This window comes from Plodia interpunctella, chromosome 28, assembly GCF_027563975.2.
Source record: "Plodia interpunctella isolate USDA-ARS_2022_Savannah chromosome 28, ilPloInte3.2, whole genome shotgun sequence".
In the NCBI taxonomy this organism is placed as follows: Eukaryota; Metazoa; Arthropoda; class Insecta; order Lepidoptera; family Pyralidae; genus Plodia; species Plodia interpunctella.
In genome coordinates, this window is record NC_071321.1 from 897,060 (window position 1) to 924,451 (window position 27,392).

At 35.5% G+C, this 27,392-nt stretch overlaps 2 protein-coding genes across 2 annotated transcripts; both read right to left on the reverse strand.

Annotated features, from left to right (window-relative positions):
- Positions 1-4,921: 4,921 nt before the first annotated feature.
- Positions 4,922-26,995, reverse strand: LOC128681731 (ankyrin repeat and SOCS box protein 2-like). Its single transcript, XM_053765861.1, has 10 exons — positions 26,753-26,995; positions 11,681-11,795; positions 11,117-11,271; positions 10,220-10,352; positions 9,428-9,610; positions 8,559-8,664; positions 8,036-8,176; positions 7,575-7,666; positions 6,867-7,016; positions 4,922-6,018 (listed from the first exon to the last, which is right to left on the reverse strand). Exons 2-10 carry the CDS (start codon positions 11,789-11,791, stop codon positions 5,698-5,700), a joined length of 1,392 nt encoding a protein of 463 aa, XP_053621836.1. The 5' UTR covers positions 11,792-11,795; positions 26,753-26,995; the 3' UTR covers positions 4,922-5,697.
- Positions 21,688-24,013, reverse strand: LOC128681736 (uncharacterized). The gene is made up of 2 exons (XM_053765868.1): positions 23,453-24,013; positions 21,688-23,130 (listed from the first exon to the last, which is right to left on the reverse strand). The coding sequence occupies exons 1-2, from the start codon at positions 23,780-23,782 to the stop codon at positions 22,528-22,530; spliced, it is 933 nt and encodes a 310-aa protein (XP_053621843.1). The 5' UTR covers positions 23,783-24,013; the 3' UTR covers positions 21,688-22,527.
- Positions 26,996-27,392: the final 397 nt, after the last annotated feature.

Sequence of the window (27,392 nt, forward strand, 5' to 3'; positions counted from 1 at the left end):
GTTTTTTTTTTTGCATAGCTATCCTTATAAGCTGACCCGTACACTCGCCTATATTTATCAATTTTAATTTTATCTAAAACTTAACTAACTAATATATCAATACATATAATAAAATTGAAGAAAGGCCAAATTTGTACATTGGATATATTTTTAAAATTCTTCATGGAATATACTTAGTAACTGATATAGATGACGAAAATATAGTTTTGGTAATTTTTGACTGTCTGTCTGTCTGGACGCGCATCACTCGAAATCTACTGGACCGATTTGCTTGTAATTTGGTATGTAGGTACATTATATACCGGGTTAACATCTTAGATACATTTCATCCCGGTAAATGGTCAGGTTCCCGTAGGATAATTGAAAAACTAATTATGAATCAAAAATTCCTCGGAATCCCGGGTTAACATCTTATAGACATTTCATTCCGGAAAATGAGGAGGGTCCTGTAGGAAAATTAGATACATTTCATCCCGGTAAATGGTCAGGTTCCTCTAGGATAATTGAAAAACTAATTATGAATCAAAAATTCCTCGGAATCCCGGGTTAACATCTAATAAACAGACATTTCATCCCGGGAAATGAGGGTCCCGTAGGAATATTAAAATAACAATCCTTGGAGCTGATTTACTTTAAAATTTTGTAGAAAGGTCTAAACAGAATACAAACATTTTTTTATCGATGAAAGTCTGATATAGATATAATTGGAAGGTATCAATTTACAATTTAATTTTGTCATATTTTAGTTTTGAACATAAAGATGATTGATGGCGCCACCAAGACCTTTAAAACGCGCTATGGTTTCGCTCAGACAAATATATATATATATATATATTGTATTTCCGAAATAAATCACTAGATGGCGCCACTAAAACTTTTAAATCTGTAAATCACGCTATGGTGTCTCTCTCACAAATCCATACTAATATTATAAAGAGGTAAACTTGTGAGTTTGTATGTTTGTGGCGGGTAATCTCCGAAGCTACCAAACCGATTTTAAAAATTATTTCACCATTAGAAAGCTACATTATCCGAGATTGCTATAGGTATTTTTGTTTTGAAATAAAGTAATATTCAGCCAGATTCATCAACATTTATAAAGAAATCAGAAAAAAAGCGCTAACGAAAATCTTTACGTTCGTGCGCTGGCACACAATGTACTACAAAAATATAGGTTTTTAATAGATCCATAAAAAAGTCCGCGACACAATATTATCTATATTTTATAATTATCTATAAGGCACTTTATATGTAAAAAAATATTGTAAATAATTAAAATGTGCATTTTTACAATTATATATACAACTATTTTTATAATTATATACACAAGCATATTAATCCTTATGATTAGTAGTATCGAGTAAGTATTGAGATAAATAATCTCAATATAGATAATTGAGATAAATCATCATCAAGAGAATTTCAAGAAGATAAATTTTGTCCTTTACAGCACATAAATTGGATTAATAGATTCCGAAATATCGTGAAATTAAAAAAAAAAGCTCGCCAAATTATTATAAGTAGATACTTTTATATTGTTGAACACGGCACGCGGCGACGACGGCGCCTCGCGGTGTAATGCAGAGCGCGGTCAGAGCCCGCAAGGGTATTTTTACTTGGTACTTATGTGCACAAAGTAATTTTATTTATTTTCGTTGTATTCATACAAAAATTGTTATCAGTTGTCAGAACGACTTTCTCTGTCTACTTTTTTTCTTTATTAAAACTAAATTTACAATACAAAATATATTGATTTTCCATAAAAACAATATTAGTACAAAATAATACAATTGTGCATACATATGGACCAATGGTGGGCCTATTGCTAAGCAATCTCTTCCAGCCAGCCTTTGGGTAGTGAGAAAGGATAACAGAAGAGGGTGGGCGCAGTATGTATCAATATATCAGTATAAAATTCTTCTGTTACTGAATGACTGACTGACTGACAGACAACGTACACCCGAAACTACAGGGCGGGAAGCTGAAATTTGGCATGTAGATGAGTGTAGGTGAGCACTAAGAGAAGATTTTTGGAAGTTCTACTCCGAAGAGGGTGAAAGGGGTGAAAAACTGTAAATATGAAAGTTCTACAACGTTGAATTTAGTGACTTGAAAATTTGTATTTTGGTTGTTTACAACAAAGTAATGAATACGTGTTTCAGATGTTTTCTGAAAATTAACACTCAACCCCTTCAAAAGGGGGGTGAAAGATTGTATGGAACTTAATACAACTTTAAAGATAAAAAGCTGAAAATTGCCACACTTACTTTTTGTAGTGATAAACAGTAATATTAAATACAAAAAAAAAACCGTTTGTGATTAATAAAAACCGGGACGTAAAACGTCATGGAAAATGGGACGCGGCACTCGTTGCAGAAAGCGGGAGTGGGAGTCGGAGCGGGAAATGTGATGGAGACACTTAGTGGGAAACTGGATGGGACACGGAGTGGGAAACAGGAAATTGAACTAAAGATGAGAAAAAATGCGAATTTGAATCGTATATGTTTACCGGTCTTACAGAATAGGTGCTATGAAACTCTTACATAAAGTTATAGTTTTCCATTGGATACAGTTATCACTGGAAACGGTGGCCATTAAAATCCTTTTGTAGGTATAATGGAAAACTGTTTTTTGTCGCTTCTATATTCAAGTGAAATACCTTCTCTCTTGTAGCGTTATGTCGTGTGCTAGAGTGTAGAATCTCAGACAGAAAAACAGTTCACCGATGAACAATATTATATCAAGAAGCCTTATAGACATGTCTTACTTAATTGTCCAGCTTTTACATATCAAAACTGAATTTGCCGATTATTTTAATCCAAACTTAACCTAAATTCTGATTGAGAAACAAAACATTTTTCGGTGAAGCGTGTTTCTGTGAGCTGTATCCGCTGATGAGCTGTATGTGTTATTAAGTTTCGGTAGCGCTAGTGAGCTTTAACAACTATGTGTACTTAAAATTTCATCAAAATCGGCCCAGCGGTTTAGCCGTGAAAGCGTGACTTTAGTATTTATTATAATAACGGCCACTACTTACTGACAAAGTATCACATAGCTATTAATGTAACACATAATGTTATTGTTTTAGACAGCCACCTGGCCAATTACATTAGACAGTTTTAACCAATATTACCGACCTACCTGTCGCATTATGATATATTTCATCAGAAAGTCGTGGAAACAGCGTAGATCTATGTCTCAGAAAGTACTACTTGAAGATTGTTGAAAATATTACATCTTTAGTTATGGAATATTTGTATTAGTAGTCCTTATAAAATCTGAAGTGGCTCCTTGAACCATACATACAAACGGGCCGTCAGTGTAGTATAGTGTAGTTAGTTTTTATTTATTTGATCATTCAACTCTAGTAGCAATCATTTATAGATGTCTCTAGTAGAGAATAATATAAAGTATTTTATTAATAAATATTTATTTTCCAAATATTACAATAATTTGAAGTTTTCCAATGAAATACATATGCACCAAACTGTTAAGGAGAAATTTTGGAGTGATACCACCATATTAAATTGAAATTATATATAAAACTTAATTCTAGTTTTATTCTACATGTATACTATCTATGCTTTGTTCTGCTCTTTCAGCTTCTCCAGTTGTTGCCTGAAAGAAAAACAGAAGTTTAAAAAAAGAAAATCTTTTTTTACTATTCTCATCACAGCAAGAATGACAGAGTCAGAATTACAAACATTATTTGTACATTCAAAGAAACTTCGTACCTATAATACACAATGATTGCTATATTTTGTATACGTGACTTAATTTCGTCTTTAATTCAACAAATGATTGAGGTTATAGTCGTGTTTTGTATAGTATAAATGAGTATAAAGAAAATGTTCCTGACCTCAACTGCTGGTTGAAATCATCTTGAACGATATCGTCTTCCCAATTGTCTTCCCACACAGACACATCCTCGTCAGCATCTTCAGTACCCCAATCTAAAACAATAAACATGTTATCGTTATACAAAATTTTGATGGTATGGAGAAAATGCACAAAATAATTATTGAAGCTTTACTCACTTTCAGCGGGAAATTCTTCAAATTCATCGTCCTCCTCCAATAAACCAAGATCAACTTTCGATTTGTCGGTCATTTTTATTTAGTTTTTGCGAAAAATAATATAGTCACAGCGAGCAAGCGATTTTTCGATTGTAATCCTGTTTGACAACTATCTACAGCTACATGTTAGGTATCAACGTGACATGACAATGACGGACGGATGACAGAAGCATGTTTTGAAAATGTTGCTACATTGAAAGTAATAATTCCCGTTTATTGGTATGCTTTATGTTACGAGGTGAACAATTAGGATAATTAATATAATTTTAAAATAAATAATAAATTTTATAATATATTAATATGTAAGGTCCCAAAACATACAATATTTTTATAATATTTGTATGTACAATTATTTGTTTTTTTTTCTGCACGAGCAAATTTGAATGATGAAATTGAGATGTTTTCCAAGTAATTTTATGTCCTACATTTATATATTTGTTTTATTTATTGATTTTTATATTAGTGCTTGCTAGTAATGTAACTGATGATTTGCCCATTCATTAAGACCTTTCGCCTGTGACCGAAAGGTCACAAGTTCGAATCCTACTCGTGCCACATGAGTTTGTATACCAATCTGACTCATGTATAGTTTTCGTCAACACCGACTTTACTTCCTGTGAAGGAAAACATCGCGAGAAAGCCTCCACACTGGTTGACCGTTTAGTTAACTAGTGTGTATGCGACACTTGCCGCTAGATGGCGGTGAGCAGTCGTAAAAGTCAGGTCAGATACCTATACACAGTAACACACTCAATATGACGATGATGCCCATTCACTAATCGAGTTAGAGACAAATTACCAGGTGTTTTTTCATTGTGTTAAGGATGATGAAATCAAATTCCTAGTTTAATTTTACTTTTTATTTTTATTAGATTCAAGTGACATACAAATGAATCTTACAAACTATAGTTATATACTTATAATATAAGAGTATATCACATCGTATCACATAGTCATAAACATGTTTCAGACGATAAGAGTACATAACATAATACTTAATACATATCAAAAAATCGTAAAATCAGCAGTCTCCATTATATTTCACAATTTAGGCTTAAAGTTATAGAAGCCATTTAATTTAAAAAAGAAAGCATCAAAGCACTAGCATAAATATCTTTGAAAACGTATAAATATTTAAAACCAAACATTATATATATTAATAATGAAAAATAACACTAAAGAAAATGATTTTTTCTTTTTTATACGTAATAAACAATGCTCTACGTAATAAAGAATGCTCAAGTACCAATAGAGAAAGTGCCTGTAAACCAATTCCATAACATATAAGTATAAATCAGCCAAAATAGGTTAAATAGTACATATTTTTTAATATCGTTGTTCGTGTGTTTACTCACACTGAGACATCTATAAAACATTTTACTATACAATGGGATAAAAAGAAATTCTTTACAAAACTAATAGTCTTATTTTTAATAGCCTTACATTAAAAATCGTAATACACGAAGAATCTCGTAACGGGATATTCAAATTACAAAAAATACCCCACAATCCGAGAGCTCTTTGAATGCTAGTAACACCAACATAATTTTTTTATTCAATGAAAGGGCATCAGAAAATGCCCGCCTGCAGCCAATTTAATCCGAAAAACATATTTAAATCCTTAACTGCATTCAAACAGAAGATAATGATGAAGCGTTGTCGGGACCTCCAAATTTTTAACAACATGAGGCAGATTCGTTCTAAAGAATCTGCGGAGATAAATTCTACATTGAGCGAGCAAAGAAATCGGTGTCTTAGCGCGTTCAATTAAGGTTTGTTTTTGCGTGGGGTTCAATATGTTATTTCTTTTTATCATGCAAAGATCAAACGCCTCTGCGGCTTCTAGAAGTTGGTAGAAAATGTGTTGGTATTCATCCGCAGTGACGTTTTGGAGATGATTGAGAATGCCGTCCGGGTCGCGGAATTGAGTTTTCATGATAACCTGGAAATAATAGTTAAAGATATTATATATTATTGGATTTAAAGATATTTTATAGATATTGAAAGATGAATTAATTCAGGCATGGTCTCGATCGTGGTTCAGTGGTCAAGAGCACTGTCCCGGATAGACAGGGGCACGGATTCAATTCCCGCTCGATTCTAGAATGTTTTTCATCTCATTACGATTGTCTGCATGTTTATATTTTTCTCCTATATCTTTTTATTTTAATATTTTATTTTTTGTCTATTTATTTAATACTGTTAAGTTTACTACGCCCTCTTGTTTCTCTTTCCATCCAAAGGTTGGCTGGAAGAAATTGCATTAGCGATAGGTCCGCCTTTGCACTCATTATGTTTGAATATCTTGTCGTAACTTATAACTCCTTTGTGAATGGTGCAAATATAGAGTTTATCTATCTATCTATCTATTATTTTCAAAAATAAGTTAAAATTGCATGTGTGACATGTGTAACAAATCCATTTAAATATTTAAATATTATTTGAGGAAGATTTACTAAGTATAATTTATTACAACTTCAACTTCCAACAAAACCCACTGGTTTCTGAATAGATGTTTTAATTTCGAAACTATGCTGATAGTGTCGAGCTAGCATGATAGTTGTATCGGCACACTATCGCGGACCAGCTCGCCAAACTTTGTTGGTTTTAGACAAATGCCGACGCGAACGCGCGAACATTGCGTAACTAATACAAAATTACGCCAAATTTGAGGAAACATTGCCAGTTTTTCATTGTAAATAAAGGCACTCGTATTAATTACGCAATGTTCGGCAATTCGTTGAATAAAACTGTTCGGCGTCAGTGTGGTGGTGTGGTGTGTGGACATACCCGGGCGCCGTAGCGCAGCAGCGCGGCCACGACGGCGGCGCGCGGCCGCGCGGCGCTCGCGAGGTACTCGGCCAGCGCGGGCCGCAGCTGCGTGGCGTCGTCATCATTGTACACTTTGAGGTTAGGATCCGCACCGCTCTCCAGAAGGATCTGGAAGCGTTGATGATATAAGTAATTTTATTGATACCTAACTGCGCCCTGGGGCTTTGCTCTCGTGGGAATTTCGGAATAAAAAGTACCCTATATTGCAGGTTATATTCTACCCGTGTACCAAATTTCATGATAATCCGTCGTGTAGATTTCGCGTGTAAGAGTAACAAACATACACGCACACATCATCCTCACAAACCTTCGCATTTATAATATTTAGTGATTAACACTCAGTTACATCGAGTAAAGATAGAATACCAAAATCATTTTCAAACTGGGTTTATATCTGTCTCTCATCTGAACGTTTTTCACGGTTGTTTCCTCAGCCGTTAAGCGTTAGAGCCCAGGGTATATGCTGCAGTGGAGTTGCGCTTCCTACACTTGAATACTATGAATATTGCTTATTCGATTAAAAATATTTTTAACTTTTTGTAAAATTTTAGCTTTTTGTAACTTACATAATCAAATGACTATGTAAGTACAAAAAGCTAAAATTTTGATATAAATAAGGCATCATTTTGGAGGTACGTAAACATATAAATGAACAGTAACACCTACCTTGATAATTTCCTTCCTGTTGGTAATATTGTCAGAGCACGCGACATGTAGCGGGGAACCAATCACAGAGCTCGACGCGTTCACTTGGGCACCTGTCAAAAAGAATAAATTCAAATAAAGAATGAATTCAAAATAAAAACGAATCAGAAAAAGATCATTTTCCATCATGACCCGAGCAGTGATCGAACCCGGCACCTCTCGGTTCAGTGGCAAGAACCTTACCACTGCGCCGCCGAGGTCGTCATGGATGAAATTATACGATTTTACCATTAATCAGAAGGCCTACCACGGAATATCAAGGAATAAATGAGCTATCTATCACAAAACATACCTATAAATATGTAGCACGTTACCAACGACCACGTGTTGTCTCTTTTTCCCATATCGTGTACGCATCGTGTAAAAAAGAGAGAGAAAGTGTGGACCCCCTAATCCCTGTTTTGTTTTACTATAGAATTTACCAGCAGATAGCAACATCTGTAGCATAGGCACATCTCCCTTCAGGATGGTCAGGTCCAGTGGGCTGGGCTTGCTCAGTTCAGGACACTCGTAGTTGACGCGGGCGCCTTGCTTGATCAGCAGGTTGACTACTTCTGTGTTACCTGGAAACAATATTACAAAATTGTGAAGGACCTAGGACTACGCCTCGAGGAACACCTTACAAATTTGGAAAAATAATGAGGGTCCTATGTCCCTGCCTTGGGGTACGCCATATATGAAAATTCTCGGGCCTAAGAATAGTGTCTCATGGAAAAATTAACCATAAAAGTATGAAGGGCTGTGCCTGGAGGAATACCTTAGAAATTTGGAAAAATTGTGTAAGTTCCATTTTTACGCCGACTCGGGCCTTCGCGGTATCACAGCCCCGGATACAACCGTGAACACGCAAAGTTGAAGGCATCAAACCATAAATGTAAATTAAACTATTAACGATCACTCATGAAATATGAATAAATCTATTGTATGATAATCTTCCTCACTCACCCCCTAGAACAGCGTAATGCATCACTGTTCGGTAGTCGTTCCTAGCGTCCGCCATCGCGTTCACGTCCGCCCCGTAGCTGATCAGCAGCAAGACTGCGTCCATGCCCTGAGGAATACCAATGTTGTATTTAGAAATTCAGACACCTTTGAACCTTGTATTAATGCAGAAGCGGTGGTAGTATTAATGATTAAGCCTGTGGATTGAAAGACCCTAGTTTGGGATCCTTCTTGAGCCACATAAGTTTGTACACCAATCTGACTCATGTATAGTAGTTTTCATGGACCACCACTTGCTTCCGGTGAAGGAAAACATCGTGAGGAAACCAGCACACTGGTTGATTATTAACTTGTGTGTGAAATGGAGGAGGCAATGGCAAACCACTTCATTAATAATACCAAGAAAGTCGTTGTGTGTATTTCATTTCACGTAATGACCACGACCCTCAGCCATGAGGAATACGACTGTGAAGAAGAAGCAATTACTGCATTTCAGACACTTCCAATACTTCTATGTTTTTTAGCTTTTTCTGTGTCTCTTTTAGTATATGAAATATGTGTTAATTTTACAAAATGTTATGTCTCTATTAAATGACAGCTCTGGGGCTTAATGGTCAACATCTTGGACTTCTACTGGCGGTTCCGGGTTCGAGCACCGGTCAGATCAAGAAAATGACCTGTTTCACATTGATCTAGATGTTATAAATTATAGTATCGTTGAGTTTGTATCCCATAACACAAGTGTCAAACTTTTACCTGGGGATAACTTAATCTGTGTGATTTGTCCACATACACATTTATTGACACAACTACGTAATCGTAAACTTTGCAATTTGAGTGAGTGTTATTTCCAAGGTTAAAAACATTAATACCTTTCTCTGCCTAGCCGCCTTCATCAATGGCGTTAGCCCAGCCCTGTCCCTCGAGTCAGGGTTGGCACCAAACGTCAGCAGCAGTTCTAGATATTCAGGGTCGGAAACCAGGTTGATCTCAGAGCCGAAGAAGTAACGCTTGTTTGGGTCAGCACCGTGCTCAAGGAGAAGACGGGCTACCTCCTGGAAATGAGCGAGAAATTACAAATTTTGGAAAGACATTTTGATATTCTGTTGGATCTCCAGACATTTTGATATTCTGTTGGATCTGTTGGTTGTCCAGGTTAGACGACCGCCTTTAAAGTGTAAGGTCTCAGATTCCAATCCTACTGGATCCACATGAATTTGCACACTTTTGAAAAGACGTAGAACGACATTGCGTCCACACGTTACCTAATTTTTTTTACACGATGCGTACTCGATATGGGAAAGAGACAGCATGTGGACGTTAGTGACGCGCTAAGTGTGTATGTATTCTTACTCATGTAGCTAGTTTTCTCTTGACCTTATTGGCGAACACCAATGCACAGTAATATCTTACTATTTATTTTTTCCTGGTTAGTTGGCGTCTGCGCAAGCACCAGATGTGTCATTAGTCCTCTCATTCAAGAACCATTTCGCACGCGAACCAAACACGGTATTGGTATTGGTTTTTTTGCCTTTGTCTGTTTTTGGTCCCATGGTTTGACTGGCAGAGAATACCTTATCGCATTAAGTTCACATATTGTTAACTTTTATGTTGGGCAACGTAAATAAAAAACGTAAAGTTTAAATAAATAAATAAACACATACGTAATGCTTGTTCCGTATAGCCAGTCTCAGGGGCTCGTCACAAAGCGTTGTCCTCGGGAACTCTTCGCCAGTATCGGCTCGATAGTCCACAGCTGCTCCACTCTCCAGTAATAGCTTCACCAGGTCTGTGTAGCTGGAAAGAGAAATTATAATACCAGGTTAATCCCAACTAATATTATAAATGCGAAAGTAATTTTGTTTTTTCTTCATTTTTTTATCTACAGCTACTGAACTGAAACAACGCTACTAATAAAATATGAAAAATCAGACAATAATACAACATCCCGACTCGTACCCAGTTCCAAGATACCCATAATGCTTGCAGCGTTTCCTCGCTTAATAGCTATAGGCAAACCTTTGAACCCGGTAGCTTAAACACCGGAAGTAGTACCCACGGCTTCTTAATAGGACGGCTCTTGTCTCACCAATATAGTGCTTTATACGAACACCACGGACCAGCCGTTTGATATTATTATTTAGCGGGAGCGAGGTGATTCGACCGCTACATAGGGAAAATCTTCCCGCCAGGCTAGGTGCAGCGCCGGGGAACCGCACGCGACAGACGGTGTCGGTTGTATATATGCTTCCTTATAAACGCACTGTCTGCGCCGTCTAGGCTTGTCAGCTACTGTCGTGAATCGACCATAGCGCCATCTGTTTATACAGTTGTGGATCATCTGTGAGGCTTGTATATTCGTTGAGTTTGATCTGCTTTTCAGTAGCGTTGTACAGTCAACAGTACATTGAGTTACCCTGCATGAACCTCTATAGCGCGATAATAGCGGCGAGTTTGCAATGAACTTGAGTACGTTGATGTGCTGTTAACTGTACATATGGTGTAGATGTTGCCACAACATGCTATAGTTAGATTTTCGTACAAAATAATATTTTTCTCACCCATGTTCCGCAGACAGATGCAGAGCGCTGTATCCGCAGTCGTCCCTGGCGTTGACATCGCATCCCCGGACCAGGAGCAGCCTGGTTGCTTCCAGGTACCGCTGCCAGATGGCGTAGTGCAGCGGACGAAGACCCTGTGTCACTGGTTCGTTCACCTGGTGAAAGAGATGGTTGTGATATGTATCTTTCTATCATTTTAGGTTCAGTTGCCATTTATAATGCGGCGAAACTCGGACTCAGTGTAAAAAATAAAAAATTTATCTTGTTAAATTATGTCACACTCTTCTTCATAGCCGTATTTCCCCCATGGATGAGGGTCGTGATCATTACGGGGAATGAAACACACACAACAACTTTATCATGGTTTTCCATTACACGTACTTAGTTGTAGTTGCCTAAACCGAAAACGGTGGCCATCAAAATCTGTTCCGTCAACTGTGATCACAATGTACGTCAACAAGTGATCTATGAATTATCACTTATTGACCGATGACATCCAAAGCGCAGGTGAAGAAAAAGCTCAACAAACTTAGTAAAATAATAGGGAAAGCAGGTGATACAGACCTTGGCGCCGCAAGCCAGTAGTATCCTGATCTCGTCCAGAGGAACCATTCTGATGATGGAGTCGGCCAGCTCGCGCTGCAGAGACTTCTCCGATATCATTTCGGAAGGCATGGTGCTGGAACAAAAAATTATCGTTCTCAATCAAAAGTTTTTTTTTTTAAGTGTCTGGTTGGTTGACTCCATTGTTCGCCAAAGCGATGATTTAAAAAGTTATTTAAAATATCTTGTAACAACACTAAATGTCACTAAATGTCTCTGTCATGTAACAGAGACATGACAGCGGGGTTCGCGCCAGACGGTGAAAATTTTCTTTAAGTAAGCAAAGGTGACCATCCCACCTAACATCTGGCGGGCCGCGTGCCTCTTTGCATGCATTAGAAAAATTGTTGAATTTTGTTGAAAATAAATGTATATATATTATAAAGTAAACTCTTTTAACCACGAAACAAATTTTATTCAAAGTAAATTTGAATTTATCGTTTTAAAATCATTAGAGACGTGGTAAGATTGTTTAAATAAAAATACTTGTATGAAAAAAACACAAAATCACTCGAAATTCCACTGTGTTCACCTGGGTGCACAAAATGAAACAAACCGGTGACGCAGCCGCTCAGATGAGAACGAAGCAAAGCAACGTGACAGAGCTTTTAAAACGAATGAAAATCTACGCAAAAATGTATGATCTAATTTCTAACCTTTAAACACGTGCCAAAACCATTTTGATTAATGGAGAGTGTGAAAAAAAAGTCGGACTAATTAGTTAAATGTAAGTACCTAGCCGGTAATCGTTTTAAATAGTTACAATAGTAGGTTGTTGAACTTGGCAATGATCTTGGTTGATAACATTTTCTTTAAATATCACATGGATTGTGTAGTGAAAGTTGTGAGTTCGAAAATCATACCAATCTAGTTACTTCAAGTATTTTTAGCGTGTACCTACATTATTGCAATGAGTTACGTATTACGTAGTCGTTTTACAGGCATTTGATATGACTTTGTACGAACCTGAGCGCATTCATACTAATAAATCAATGTACTACAGGTTTCCAAGACTTCCTTCGCCGGAAAAACAAAAACAACTAATATTGTATAAAGCCGGCTCCACACTAATCGCGAACAGTTCTCCAAACTTTGGCGGATTCGGTGTACATTGTTGGTTTTTCATTGCGGTAAATAAAAGCACTCGTACTAACTACGCAATGTTCGCATCGGCGATCTGTCCGAGTTCGACAACAGTGTGGAGCATAAGATCAATCAATCAATCAATAATTTAAGAACTTTGTTCTTGTCGGTGGAGCATTTTCCATCTAATTCTGTCCTCAGCCATTGATTTCACTATACACAATGAAAGAGAAGGCAGAGGTCGTGTCTCTGCCTTTTCTTTTATTTCATCTAGGAATGCCCTTGTTGAGAGATACACGAAATAAAATAAAAATACTACGTATAAGATACACGACTCAAATTGATACGTAGGTATAAATTGAGATATTTTGATCACAGACATTTTAATCACTACACCGCCTATTTGTCTGGAAATATCTGGGTCTTTGATATATGCAAATACCTTCGGGAATTAATTGTCTAAATAACAGTGAAAACTGCATCAAAATCCGTTGCGTGGTTTAAATGAAGAACGTGGCGAGAGACTTTGTACTACGAATGTTGTGGATTTGTAATGCTGATTTCAGTATTTGAATACATCAGGCCCACGATATAGTGTTAATATCTGTTGAGTGTTGTCCATTTATGTGTTTTTGTTTTAATTTATTCTATGTGATGTCTAGCTAAATAGCTATTTTTACGTATGATGAAACTATTTTCTTCAGACGCAAAATCTACGACACACAGACGGACAAAATAAATGGTATAATTTAATAACATCAACACTCGAATGGGCAACCTGCCCGTTAGGGCTTGCCCTGATGATATAAACTTCTGAACTCTTTTATATTATCGCAATTGCTGCGTGTCGGTTCTACTAACGATCGGTATCGTCTCTTAATAGTAGTTCTTATTGTGTGGCTAAGAAGAGCTACGATTGAAAAGCAGTTTTAGCTTAAAGTTAGCAGAATAGACACCTTGATTGTCCTTTGGTTGATTATACGGAACCTACAGTCCGGAAGCCATATTCCGTGAACCACGGTTGTGAACCACAATAGAATAAGTTATTTCTAAATATAAGCTGTATATTATTAAATGCATTATAGTGATTGCGATCTATTTGTGACTTTCATTGTAAATCACCCCAAAGGTCTGACAACTAGGGTATCGAGGAAAAGTGGAGGAGAAACAGTAGAAAAGCAAATCCTGAGCTAAACGCTAAGAGATATATAATTTTGTTTAGTTTTAGATAACCTCTAATGTATTTAAAAATACTTAGGCCATATATCTTTTATCCAGAATGTTATTCAGAAGCAATAACTATTTTCATCCTAACGCGTAGTATTTTTATAAATGGCTCCAATATTGCGTAGATGGACAGTGTATATTACGTCTTATGATCAAAGTTTTAGTCGTAAATGTTTTTTTTAATTCTGGCGAACAGTTATGTGCCCAAAATAAATAAATAAACCGATCACAGAAGCTTATGGATACTACGAACAAGGAGTAACATTTAACCCAGAGATTAACCACTACACAAACTTTTGTTAATATAGCTAGTGCTTTCAATTATATCTGTTTTCTGCCAACTAATTGATTTCGAAAGAAACTATGGTTAATTCAGTTTCATTCTTTATTCTTTGTCTTTCAATTTAAAAAAAAACTTTATTACGACAACACAAGGACACAGAAAAAAATATAGTATCGGGGACTCAACCCATGGTGGGATCTGTTGCGGCAAGAAATAGTCTATTTTAGCGTTTTAAGGGTTGCCGTTGGTCCTTTCTCAACACTAGCGCTCCAAGCAGCAAATTCTATATTATTAGTAAATATGGATTCTAGTTTGTATAATCATAGCAATAATTATTATTCTTGTTCTCTTACAGATTGTCATCAATAGTCATCATCAAAGGCTTTTTCCTTGTCGATTCGCAGAATAACACGTCAAATTAATTTGGCAAAACATTTTTGGATGCCGTCCATTTTTCTTCGTCTGCCTTATATGTGATCTTGTGATTGTGAAACGTGTTCACAGCCATGTGTATGAATTTGACGACTCGTTACATTATTTTGAGACTTATTTGCTGCATTGGATCTTGATTTATTGTTTTCGATTTTAAAAAACAATACGCAATCACAGATGTCTTTTGTACCAATAAACTCGTTTATTGATTGAATTGAACGAGAACTGTGAAAAAACGCATTTTATAGTTGTGTGTTAAGTTTAGTCATGAATTACGTGGGTTCCAATAAGGACCCTTGTGTAAACCCGGTAATAAAATTCATGTAGGTCTTAAAACTGAATCTAATAACTGATATTATTTTATTATATTGTAAAAATATTCCTCAATTTTGAAGAACAACGGACTTAATGTAGAGATATATACCATATATCTTATATTCATTTGGTGATACGGTGCTTTAATTAATCAAAAGCTTGACCCATATCAACGGTGATTCTAGTCGTATTTCTCTTTCAGCAATAGGAATATGTTTATACATAATATGCAATAACTTTCTACAAAGCAAATAAATGTTTAAAAAAACTATCTATGCAATGTTTTACCTTTATCAGGTACGACCCAAAAGATTACCTAGCTAAATTTTCAATTTTATTGTAGGTGTAGGTTTTCAAAAGCCACACTAGTAAACGTTTCGATAAACCAGTGAAATTAGTTGTGAAATATCTTAATCTAAACTAATTTCCACTCTATCCTCTCTCTCTGATTAGAGCTCAGTGCGGTCACTTTCTGAGCCATAAGGCGTCTTGTCCAAGGACCTTTATTCTGCTTTTTTCTCTATTCAGCTAGGTCTTCGTTACTATTTTTATTTCTTTATTTTATTTTTGGAAACTAACAGCTATTTACTACTAAGTACTATGTGTCACAAAATGACAAAAGAGATATGGCCAATTACAAGTTTTCACTGACAAATAGTTACATTCAATTTAGACTAATTTTCCACGAACTCCCCTTCATTATTTACAACAGTTTCTACGCATTTTTTAAGGCGTAAAAGCAGAACTTTCTCGACCAAAATCGCAAAAATATTTACTTCCCGCTAAAGCCGAATCTGTTTTACGTTTCAGTTCATTGGAAAGCGTCCAACCAGTGTCCGTTAATTCAAGATCTGCGCACAATTCTCGTTTCCTTCATTAATAATGAGATGGAAAGTTCATATTATTTCGGTCTTTATATGTGGGGCAATGACCTTGATTTCATTTTACAATGGTATCCCTTTCGGCCACGTGGTTGTATATTTACTAACAATGCCATTGTGTAGCAGGAATCCAATTTTATTTGCCATAACCTAGACCAATTTATTTTTTACGATGTTACTATTTAAATCATCTGGTTTGGGTAATATATATATATATTGTTTCTCTTTCAATATTCTGTTTTGTTGGAAACAACGTTATTTGGAACAATACAAAATATAGTACCTCTACAACATACATTTGTACAATATTTGTATAATATAGATTTTAAAAATAAATGATTAGGAATTCTCTCCGAAATTTCCCGAATCCTACAATTTAGGGGTTTACATGGCAACAAGAGGCTTTTTTTCAGCTTGTGCACCCTAGATCCTTATCTTTACTTCCCGTCAGGCTAGACTGTAGTCAAACTCACTCAAATTTACTAATAAAAAATAAAAAATCTTATATTTATTCGATTTTACACGTAGGTACATAACTTTATCAATTTTCATATTTTTTTTGTAACCAAAACAGCGACGGGAGTAATATTCTATTTGTTTCACCTTTGTGTGGTGCTGTCTTTGTGCGGTGTCGTTACTGACTCTAACTACAAAATATATATCTAGTAATTTTGCTTGAATGCCCTTTGTAAGCAATTAACCCTCTTTTCACTTCGTCATAGTCGAGGAAGATGAATTGTCCCATATGTTTTCTCCGTACTCTGAACTACACAGCAAAATTTCAGGCAGATTGCTTGAGTAAATACAGCGTGAAGAGTTAACAAACTTACTTTCGCATTTAGGTGTTAATAAGCTAAGGAAGTAACCTGAAATACCCGCACAGATAAGAGAGAGAGAGGTTAATAGACAACATTGCTTATACAAAACTGTTTAATCATTGTTGTGCAAATCTTGTCAACCTAATTACAAGACACGATGTGATCTTATGCGGTCAACAGCCTAGGTCAGCCCTTTGGATACACATGTCGCTTCTTGTGCCAATTTCCTCGGCTGCTCCCGGACTTATATGGATGTGGACCTTGTGATAGTCGCGTTACTGGCAGCGTTAGCTGACCTATTAGATATACGTCATGATTTTTTGCTCGATATAGACATAGTATCATCTCGGTTATAATATTGAAAGCGCAACTTCTCCTATATCTTTCATTTGTCTATAAGTCGTAGATAGTCGTATGTACAGTCAACAGCACATCATGTTACCCTTCATGAACCTCTATGGCCGGTAATAGCGGTGAGTTTGCGATGAATTCGGGTAGGTTGTTGCGCTGTTGACTGTACTTACCTATGTCAATAAATACTTTTTATCTTATTGTTATTATTATTATCTTTTTCGCGAGGATAGGTAGTAGTATAGTAGATAGTCTATCTCTGTGCCAAATTTCATCAACATAGGTCCAGTTATTGTAGAGTTTATTCGTTACAAACAATAATACATTTGCCATAAAACTATTCTTAGATAAGTCGTAAAAGTAATGTCAGATGCCCCTAGAAGACTTGAATTCTGACACCATAATAACACACTTGAAAAGAAGAGTTATCAAAAACAGATCGATCTAACTTTTCTATTACGAAACAAAATATCATTTTCTTGCCAGATACGGCTCATCAGTCTTATTATGACATAAGAAGAACAAAGATGGCTGCCCAATACGCTGACAAAAATTCATCCGGTCAATATTGAAGATTGAGGCGTTATATTGAGCCAAGAAAAATAAATAAATTTAATGGAATATGTAACACACTTCCGCCAAAATCGTTCGAGACAAATTATTCATGTAATTTTATTTATATAGACGTCAGACCAAGGTCACATCTGTCGCTGGTTTTACCATGCACAGACCATGGACCAATCAGAGAATTTTTGCCATAGAAATTAATTATGGCGGAATCCGTAAATGAAGAACGCTGTGGCCTTGAAAAGACGTTGTGACAATATTTGAAGGATATAGTTAGGTAATAGTCGAAGAAAATATAACATAACCACGTCGTCAAGTCTAATTATAATACAATATAGTTTTTAAATAAATTAACTAACCTCTTAGAGTTATATTTTGGTAAATAATTCAATATATAGCAAAAATTTTATTTATTTATTTTGTGGAGGATTCCGGAGTGGAAAATAAATAACATAGGATGTTAATACTTCAGATATATTATTTTCAATTTTTCATACTTTGACAATCACAACTCTGTTGCCTAGACTCCATAAGGGCGGCCAACGTCTGCATTGACCGACCGTGTATGTAAGGCTACCTACAATTTTGATTAAAATACTGATGATTATATTGATACTGATGATTCGCTAATGTTAATTCCACTTACACAATATCATTGTGTTTTGATTTAGTGATGTAATGTAAATATTGTATGTAGTGTAGCATATTCGTAGCAAATTTCGTAGGCGACTTCGTAGCAAAAATCCTCGCATTCGTAGCACATTGTAGGCTTACTACGTTGAAGTTGTCTACGACATAGGCTACGAATTCTAATGGGCTTTTTGAAATTTAATCTAAATTTTACTATACTATATTTAAAATTAAATCTTACTATACCCTATTCATCTTGGACTGAGACAAAAGGTAAACAAAAAATAAACGAGAAATTAATAAAAGCCAAACATTTAAGTAAGCGACAGAAAGTAAGAACAAAATTAACAAAGGAATAACGAGAAATAATGATTTTGTTCAAGGTTTGTTTACCTTTTGTCTCAGTCCAAGATGAATAGGGTATAGGTATAAATTAAACTAAAAATTAATGATCTTTCATGTTCAATTACTTTACTATAAGTAAATAAATTTGTTCCAATCCACTTTTAACGCCAAAACGGTGGATCAAAAAGAAAAATATATACTTATGATCCATTGATCTACAAGTAGATCGTATTCGGTGGACAAAAGTAGAATGAGAGCACTTTATTGACATAAATATAAATGTCATTGATTTATCCATCTGTATCTATCGTATAATACGAACTTCATGGTCTGTAATCTTTCTAACCGACTATTCAAGACCAATCAATTTTAAAATGCCGTAACCTAAACAAAGATTGCATTATAAACAGAATATTTTTTATAATCTCTTTTCAAAATACCGTTTTAAAATAAACCCAATCAAATCACGAGGTTATGACCGTTACAAAATGGCGGCAGGATAAAACAAAATGGTCGAAAATAGAACGCGCAATGTCAGTGACCCCGCCCTTGACATTCAAAAGGAAATTTTAAGTTCGTTGTTGACATTCTAACAATTTATATTCAAAGATTAATTGAAAAAACAGCTTTTGTGTTCGTATTTTACAAGTCCAAGGTTCAAACAAAAATATCTACCTATATCCAAAAAATTATATTCTTATTAGTAGGAACATCGGAATAAAAAGTAACATACCTAGTTATATCCAGCCTGGAATTTATTATTGTAGCTTGTCCTATTGATCGAAACATTTTGAAAATCGATTGAGTGGTTACGAAGATAACCTACAAACAAACACTTTCTCTTTACTATCTGCTGTAGGCAAGAGATCCTTGGACCGACTCTTTGTAAAAAATATATATAACATCCCATCTAAAAATATAAAATATAAATATCCCATTGAAATAAACCAGATATATTTAGGATCATTATGATAATCCATAGACTACAATGCAGCTGGATCGTTATTACGAATATTAAAACTTGGTTGGAAAGTCCATTCTCAAAAAGTATGAAATTAATAAAAAAACAAACTCAAAATTTTGTAACCACTTTTATTATGAAGTCACAACTTAATATTTAATGTAGCTGTCGAACACACATAGCACTTTCTTTGCAAGTTGTGACGTCACTTATTCGTGTCATTTAGAATGGAGCGTTTGGATTGGACGAGTTCAAAAACGTGTAATTTTATCATTGAAAGCATTGTCATTATCACAGTATTTTTTTCATTGGTGTTTCTATTAATAAGGGCCTTCGAATAGTCATCAAAACAAAAAAAAATGTCAACTAACCTATTTTCTATTTAAACTAATATACACGTAGAAGCCCTTTGGAAAGTTTAAATCTTTTATAGTTCTATTATTTTTATTATTATGTTGGTTTTAATTAGTATTATTGTATGTAGTATTATCTCATTAATTAGTGTAGTAGCGTAAAAATACTCTGAAAGCACGTCTGTATTTATTATCCTTTTAAACGCAATATGCCGTAGACGTCAACTAGAGTTGAATCATACTGTTTTAGACGTAGGTAAACAACATCATATCACCTCTAAAAATGTTATATTTCTCTATATCTTTATTTTAACATATGTAACGAGTATATTTGAGTTAATGAACAATCGAAATATATATTTGAAATATACTCTTAGCTATAGGTTAGCAAGTCATCCGCAAATAATCTAATGAAAATGTATTTTTCCCATCAAGGCTTTCCCTTTTGTCTTTCATAGGTTTCTGTCTAAGTTAAATAAACGCTATGATTATGCGAAAATATGGGCCGCTCACAGCTGGGCCGATTTCGATATAATTTGATACGGATATACTAGATATTAACCCGAGGTCAAACATCGGCTACCGCGGGCGAAGTTGCAGGCGACAGTGGGAACAAAATATCTAGTGGTACAAATAGGTAGTGGAATTTTTTTCCATTAATTCAGGTTTTTTTTAAATTTGAAGTAGTTCCTCAACCAATTTATTTCGTAAATACGATAACCTCTTAAGCGGTCTACACACCAAAGCCGCTGACCCGGCGGCACAGCCCGGCGGCTTAGTGCCGGCGGGTTAACCCGGCGGCTTCAGAATGTCCAAGCCGAACGACTTTGCCGGCGGCAATACCGGCGGCACGACAGCCGCGGCATGTGGTGTTCTAGTAATTGCCAAATAGTCGTAGAGATTGGACGTGTGTGTTGCGAATAATTCAGAAGTAGTATTTTCAGATTGACATGGAGGAGGACGATAACAGTGATTTAATAATAGCAGTTTGTGGAGTTATTATCGGTGGATCCCTCAACACACGAAAGTGTTGGGTTAGGCCAAGTTTAATGAGTCGCAATAAATACAGTACTTGTCAAAGATTAAGTGATTTAAGGGAAGACGACTTGGTTCTATACAAACCCATTTCTTTTAAGACTTTCCTGTCATTAACCAGTACCGACTTTGAATATTTACTGAATATTGTTGGACACAAAATAGCTAAACAAGACACAAATTACAGAAAAGCAGTTTCACCAGTAGAAAGATTGTCAATAACGTTAAAATACCTAAGCTCAGGAAATTCTTTTAGTAGCCTGTGCGACGTCTTTAAAGTATCTCCTCAACTAATTTCAAGCATTATTCCTGAAGTATGTGATGCTTTAGTTGAAGGACTTTCAGATTATGTGAAAATTCCAAGGAGTCAGGAAGGATGGAGAGAAATTGCAGATGAATATTTAAAAAGATGGCAAATACCCAATTGTCTTGGGTCAATGGATGGGAAACACATAAAACTTCAATGTCCCCCAAAAAGTGGAAGTGATTATATAAACTATAAAAAATATTTCAGTATTGTGCTCTTTGCTTTGGTAGATGCTGATTACAACTTTTTGTACGCTAATGTGGGATGTCAGGGTCGGATTTCAGATGGTGGGGTTTTTAATAATTCAGCATTATGTCGATTGTTAAATGATAATGAATTGAATATACCACATAAAACCCCTTTACCCGGAAGGAATCTACCAGTACCGTATTTTTTTTTGGGTGATGACGCGTTTCCTCTGCAACCCCATATTATAAAGGCTTATGATGGTAATCACACAATGGGATCATCTAAGAGGGTTTTTAACTATCGCGTATGTCGAGGGCGAAGAGTAGTTGAAAACGTGTTTGGGCAGTTAACACACAAATTTAAGATTTTTCATAGACCTATTCAGCTAATCCCAGAAAAAGCTACTACTGTAACTTTGGCGTGTATACATTTATTTAATTATATCAAACGAACCGCTGCAACTCAGCAAAATGAATACGATACTGAAAATAATCAAGGAGAAATCTTTCCCGGTGAATGGCGTAGACATCTTGAAAACGACAGTTGCTTAGATAATATGTCAGGAGAAGACAATCAAACCTCGGATACTACAGTGACCGCTGAGGATACAAGAGTGGAGTTGACTCATTATTTTCTTTCTAGTGTCGGAGGATTAGAATGGCAATATAACCAATAACTCAACTCATATAATCAATATTATTTTTAATCATTAAAGTAGTTCCATGTATTATCCATTAAATCTAAAATCGTAAATTACACAGTGAGATACACTTTTATTGTGATTCGTATAATAAAATTTTAAACAAAATAAGAAATGTGTTTTTGTAAACCAATAACATGATATTAACTATTGGTAGAAGTGTCACTAAACTAAAATTAAAACCTTGCTATTCCTTACGCACATATGTCAAGCTCTACTCGTGTGAAGGGAATAGTCAACACTAATTTTAAATTTAACTTTAATGGGGCTACCTATAGCTACCTTTATTATACCAAAAAGAAAATTAAATATTTATAACATATTTTGAAGATTACTTTATAACACTATCAGAAGGATTTAGAGCTAGGTATTCTTCAGCAAATGTTTCTAGTGACGAAGGTTGAATTGTTTGTGGATCTGAGTTTGTTTGGGCAGAGTATTCAGAAGAAGTTAAGTTATTTGTAGAAGGGCTTACAACCGCCTGTTGTAGTGAAGATGCTGTATAGTATCCTGGATGACTGTGTGAACTAGAAACACTACTTGGTCTTGCAAAATCCGTAAATGTATCGGATCTATATCCAGTTTCGGCTTCAAATATTATATTGTTGATCCGATGTCTCACAATAGCTTTCATTTGTCGATCCATTTGTCTTAACTGACCCGCAATATAATCTCCAAATAAACCATCCTCATCTTTTGTCACATTTGGTCGTTGGGAGACATTCTTCATAATATTCAATGCTTCGGATATCAACTCTTTATTAGGGTTGATTTTAGGACGTTTATTTCGTTGCCAAGTTGTATTTTCTGGCGACATCTGTGGTAAATCATTATGATTTGATTGTGAATCTCCTGGTGACATCTGTGGTAAATCATTTTGATTTGATTGTGATTCTCGTCTCGATTGTGAATCGTGGCTCGTCGACGGTGTGTCCTGCGAAAAAAGACGAAAAAGACTGACGTTTTACTTTAATTTAATAAAAAATAAATAAGTATCTCTAGTCAAAATCAACATTTATTGTGTATTTTTTTATTATGGATTTTATTAAAGGCACTGAATAAGTCTTCAACATTTCAATTACTTTTTTTTCAAACACATTTTTTTTACCTGAGTGGCAACTATTTTGCCAATGCCCGGGAAAGGGTTAAAATGTAAATACCAAGATACACTAATAAATAAACTAATATTATAATTATATGTCTATGGGGCCCTAGTTGCCTGATTATAAATAAAAAAAAAATATATCTTTACTTACAGTATCGGTGGTTCCAGTAGGCACATTTTTGTTCCGCAGAAAATTTAGTGATTTGTAGGCAAACCATTTACTATGATAAATACCATCAGTACCCGCACCAGACTTATTTGAATTATCTTCTTTTTTTTTCTCTCGGTAATAATGACTAGTTAAATTTTTTATCTTTCTCTCGATTTCCGGAACATCAGTAGCAAATTCACTGGCAATTTCATTAAATGCGTCGTAACGCTTTGGCCGGCTTTTGTAGTCACGGTTTTTTGGGTTCCATAATATTTCTTTTAAATGATAGAGGTCTATTAGTTTTATAACTGTTGCATCGTCCCACTCCATATTGGTTAGTTGATAAAAATAAAAGTGCCGACACTTCACAACAACAGAGAATGAATAAGTGATACGTCACTACTCTATGAAAGCCGGCGGGCAACTGACTGAGTGAGTGGAGAGGGATGCCGTCGGCATCGGCATGCTGCCCCGCCGGCTTGCCCGCGCGGGCGCAAGCCGGCGGCATGATTGTACAAAATAAGGCCGGCGGGTTGGGCCGGCGATCCGTGCCGCCGGGTCAGCGGCTTTGGTGTGTAGACCGCATTAAGCGGTCTACACACCAAAGCCGCTGACCCGGCTCAAATCATAATGATTTACCACAGATGTCGCCAGAAAATACAACTTGGCAACGAAATAAACGTCCTAAAATCAACCCTAATAAAGAGTTGATATCCGAAGCATTGAATATTATGAAGAATGTCTCCCAACGACCAAATGTGACAAAAGATGAGGATGGTTTATTTGGAGATTATATTGCGGGTCAGTTAAGACAAATGGATCGACAAATGAAAGCTATTGTGAGACATCGGATCAACAATATAATATTTGAAGCCGAAACTGGATATAGATCCGATACATTTACGGATTTTGCAAGACCAAGTAGTGTTTCTAGTTCACACAGTCATCCAGGATACTATACAGCATCTTCACTACAACAGGCGGTTGTAAGCCCTTCTACAAATAACTTAACTTCTTCTGAATACTCTGCCCAAACAAACTCAGATCCACAAACAATTCAACCTTCGTCACTAGAAACATTTGCTGAAGAATACCTAGCTCTAAATCCTTCTGATAGTGTTATAAAGTAATCTTCAAAATATGTTATAAATATTTAATTTTCTTTTTGGTATAATAAAGGTAGCTATAGGTAGCCCCATTAAAGTTAAATTTAAAATTAGTGTTGACTATTCCCTTCACACGAGTAGAGCTTGACATATGTGCGTAAGGAATAGCAAGGTTTTAATTTTAGTTTAGTGACACTTCTACCAATAGTTAATATCATGTTATTGGTTTACAAAAACACATTTCTTATTTTGTTTAAAATTTTATTATACGAATCACAATAAAAGTGTATCTCACTGTGTAATTTACGATTTTAGATTTAATGGATAATACATGGAACTACTTTAATGATTAAAAATAATATTGATTATATGAGTTGAGTTATTGGTTATATTGCCATTCTAATCCTCCGACACTAGAAAGAAAATAATGAGTCAACTCCACTCTTGTATCCTCAGCGGTCACTGTAGTATCCGAGGTTTGATTGTCTTCTCCTGACATATTATCTAAGCAACTGTCGTTTTCAAGATGTCTACGCCATTCACCGGGAAAGATTTCTCCTTGATTATTTTCAGTATCGTATTCATTTTGCTGAGTTGCAGCGGTTCGTTTGATATAATTAAATAAATGTATACACGCCAAAGTTACAGTAGTAGCTTTTTCTGGGATTAGCTGAATAGGTCTATGAAAAATCTTAAATTTGTGTGTTAACTGCCCAAACACGTTTTCAACTACTCTTCGCCCTCGACATACGCGATAGTTAAAAACCCTCTTAGATGATCCCATTGTGTGATTACCATCATAAGCCTTTATAATATGGGGTTGCAGAGGAAACGCGTCATCACCCAAAAAAAAATACGGTACTGGTAGATTCCTTCCGGGTAAAGGGGTTTTATGTGGTATATTCAATTCATTATCATTTAACAATCGACATAATGCTGAATTATTAAAAACCCCACCATCTGAAATCCGACCCTGACATCCCACATTAGCGTACAAAAAGTTGTAATCAGCATCTACCAAAGCAAAGAGCACAATACTGAAATATTTTTTATAGTTTATATAATCACTTCCACTTTTTGGGGGACATTGAAGTTTTATGTGTTTCCCATCCATTGACCCAAGACAATTGGGTATTTGCCATCTTTTTAAATATTCATCTGCAATTTCTCTCCATCCTTCCTGACTCCTTGGAATTTTCACATAATCTGAAAGTCCTTCAACTAAAGCATCACATACTTCAGGAATAATGCTTGAAATTAGTTGAGGAGATACTTTAAAGACGTCGCACAGGCTACTAAAAGAATTTCCTGAGCTTAGGTATTTTAACGTTATTGACAATCTTTCTACTGGTGAAACTGCTTTTCTGTAATTTGTGTCTTGTTTAGCTATTTTGTGTCCAACAATATTCAGTAAATATTCAAAGTCGGTACTGGTTAATGACAGGAAAGTCTTAAAAGAAATGGGTTTGTATAGAACCAAGTCGTCTTCCCTTAAATCACTTAATCTTTGACAAGTACTGTATTTATTGCGACTCATTAAACTTGGCCTAACCCAACACTTTCGTGTGTTGAGGGATCCACCGATAATAACTCCACAAACTGCTATTATTAAATCACTGTTATCGTCCTCCTCCATGTCAATCTGAAAATACTACTTCTGAATTATTCGCAACACACACGTCCAATCTCTACGACTATTTGGCAATTACTAGAACACCACATGCCGCGGCTGTCGTGCCGCCGGTATTGCCGCCGGCAAAGTCGTTCGGCTTGGACATTCTGAAGCCGCCGGGTTAACCCGCCGGCACTAAGCCGCCGGGCTGTGCCGCCGGGTCAGCGGCTTTGGTGTGTAGACCGCTTTATCAATGTACAAAAAATAACAGAAAGCCGAAAACAAAAGTATTTTTATTGACAATTCTTATAATTCTACTTTATGAAACGTAATTAATTTATTAAGCAGCAAAGCGATGCAAGTATAATTAATATAATATGGAATTACCAACCAAGTATGATAGGGTTTTAATTTGTAATTAATTTATTATAAGTTTTTTATTTATTTTAATTAATTAAAACCATATCATACTTGGTAGTTAATATTAATATCTACCAAAATTACCCAGTACATAGAAGTGTTTAGTGGGAAATCACAAAAATGATTGATATATGTATGTTTAGATAACAGAAAATCACTTACCTTTTCAATCAAGTCCGACCTAAAATTAAACACGACAACAAAGCTAAACACAATGCCTTTGTCTACTTTAAATTAAAAAGTTAACAAATCGCTCTATGGAACCACGGTTTCGCGCGAAATTCAACTGTCAAACCAAATAATAACCTTAATTATTTCAATAAATTGACAAGAATTGATAGATTTTAATGCGAAATCTAAAAACTAAACGTGTGTTCAGGTTTCTAGCTAAGAGTGAACTGTTTTGGTGGATGCCGTGTTATCCAAATATTGGATGGACGCCAATGGCAATGTGCCAAGTACGAAGTTCAATGCATGTGTCCGGTGTTGGGTAAAAGACCCTGTTGATGACAACAAATACAACAAAGAGGGTCTTTTTTTAAGCCTTCAGAAAAAAATATAAATCAAATCTTTATTGATAAAATTCACCTGCCTAAAAAATATTTTCAAACAGTTTTCTTGTTAAATTATCAAATTATCACTTGTCAAATTAATTTGACTTTTGAAAATAAATAGGGATTTATTACTTGCGCTTTGATATTGTAGCGGACTAATGTATTGGCTGGTATTGCAGTCTTGAGACAAATTAAACCCACAAAATGAACTTTAACTGTATATTTTGACAAGCACACGTTTTATAAGT

Coding starts and splice junctions, on each gene's coding strand:
- LOC128681731 (XM_053765861.1), bottom strand. CDS start 11,791: ATGCCTTCCGAAATGATATCGGAGAAGTCTCTGCAGCGCGAGCTGGCC. Junction 10,353..11,116: donor CATCTGTCTGCGGAACATGG/GTGAGAAAAATA, acceptor TTCTCTTTCCAG/CTACACAGACCTGGTGAAGC. Junction 8,665..9,427: donor AGGCGGCTAGGCAGAGAAAG/GTATTAATGTTT, acceptor GGTATTCCTCAG/GGCATGGACGCAGTCTTGCT.
- LOC128681736 (XM_053765868.1), bottom strand. CDS start 23,782: ATGGAGTGGGACGATGCAACAGTTATAAAACTAATAGACCTCTATCAT. Junction 23,131..23,452: donor CTACTGGAACCACCGATACT/GTAAGTAAAGAT, acceptor CTTTTTTCGCAG/GACACACCGTCGACGAGCCA.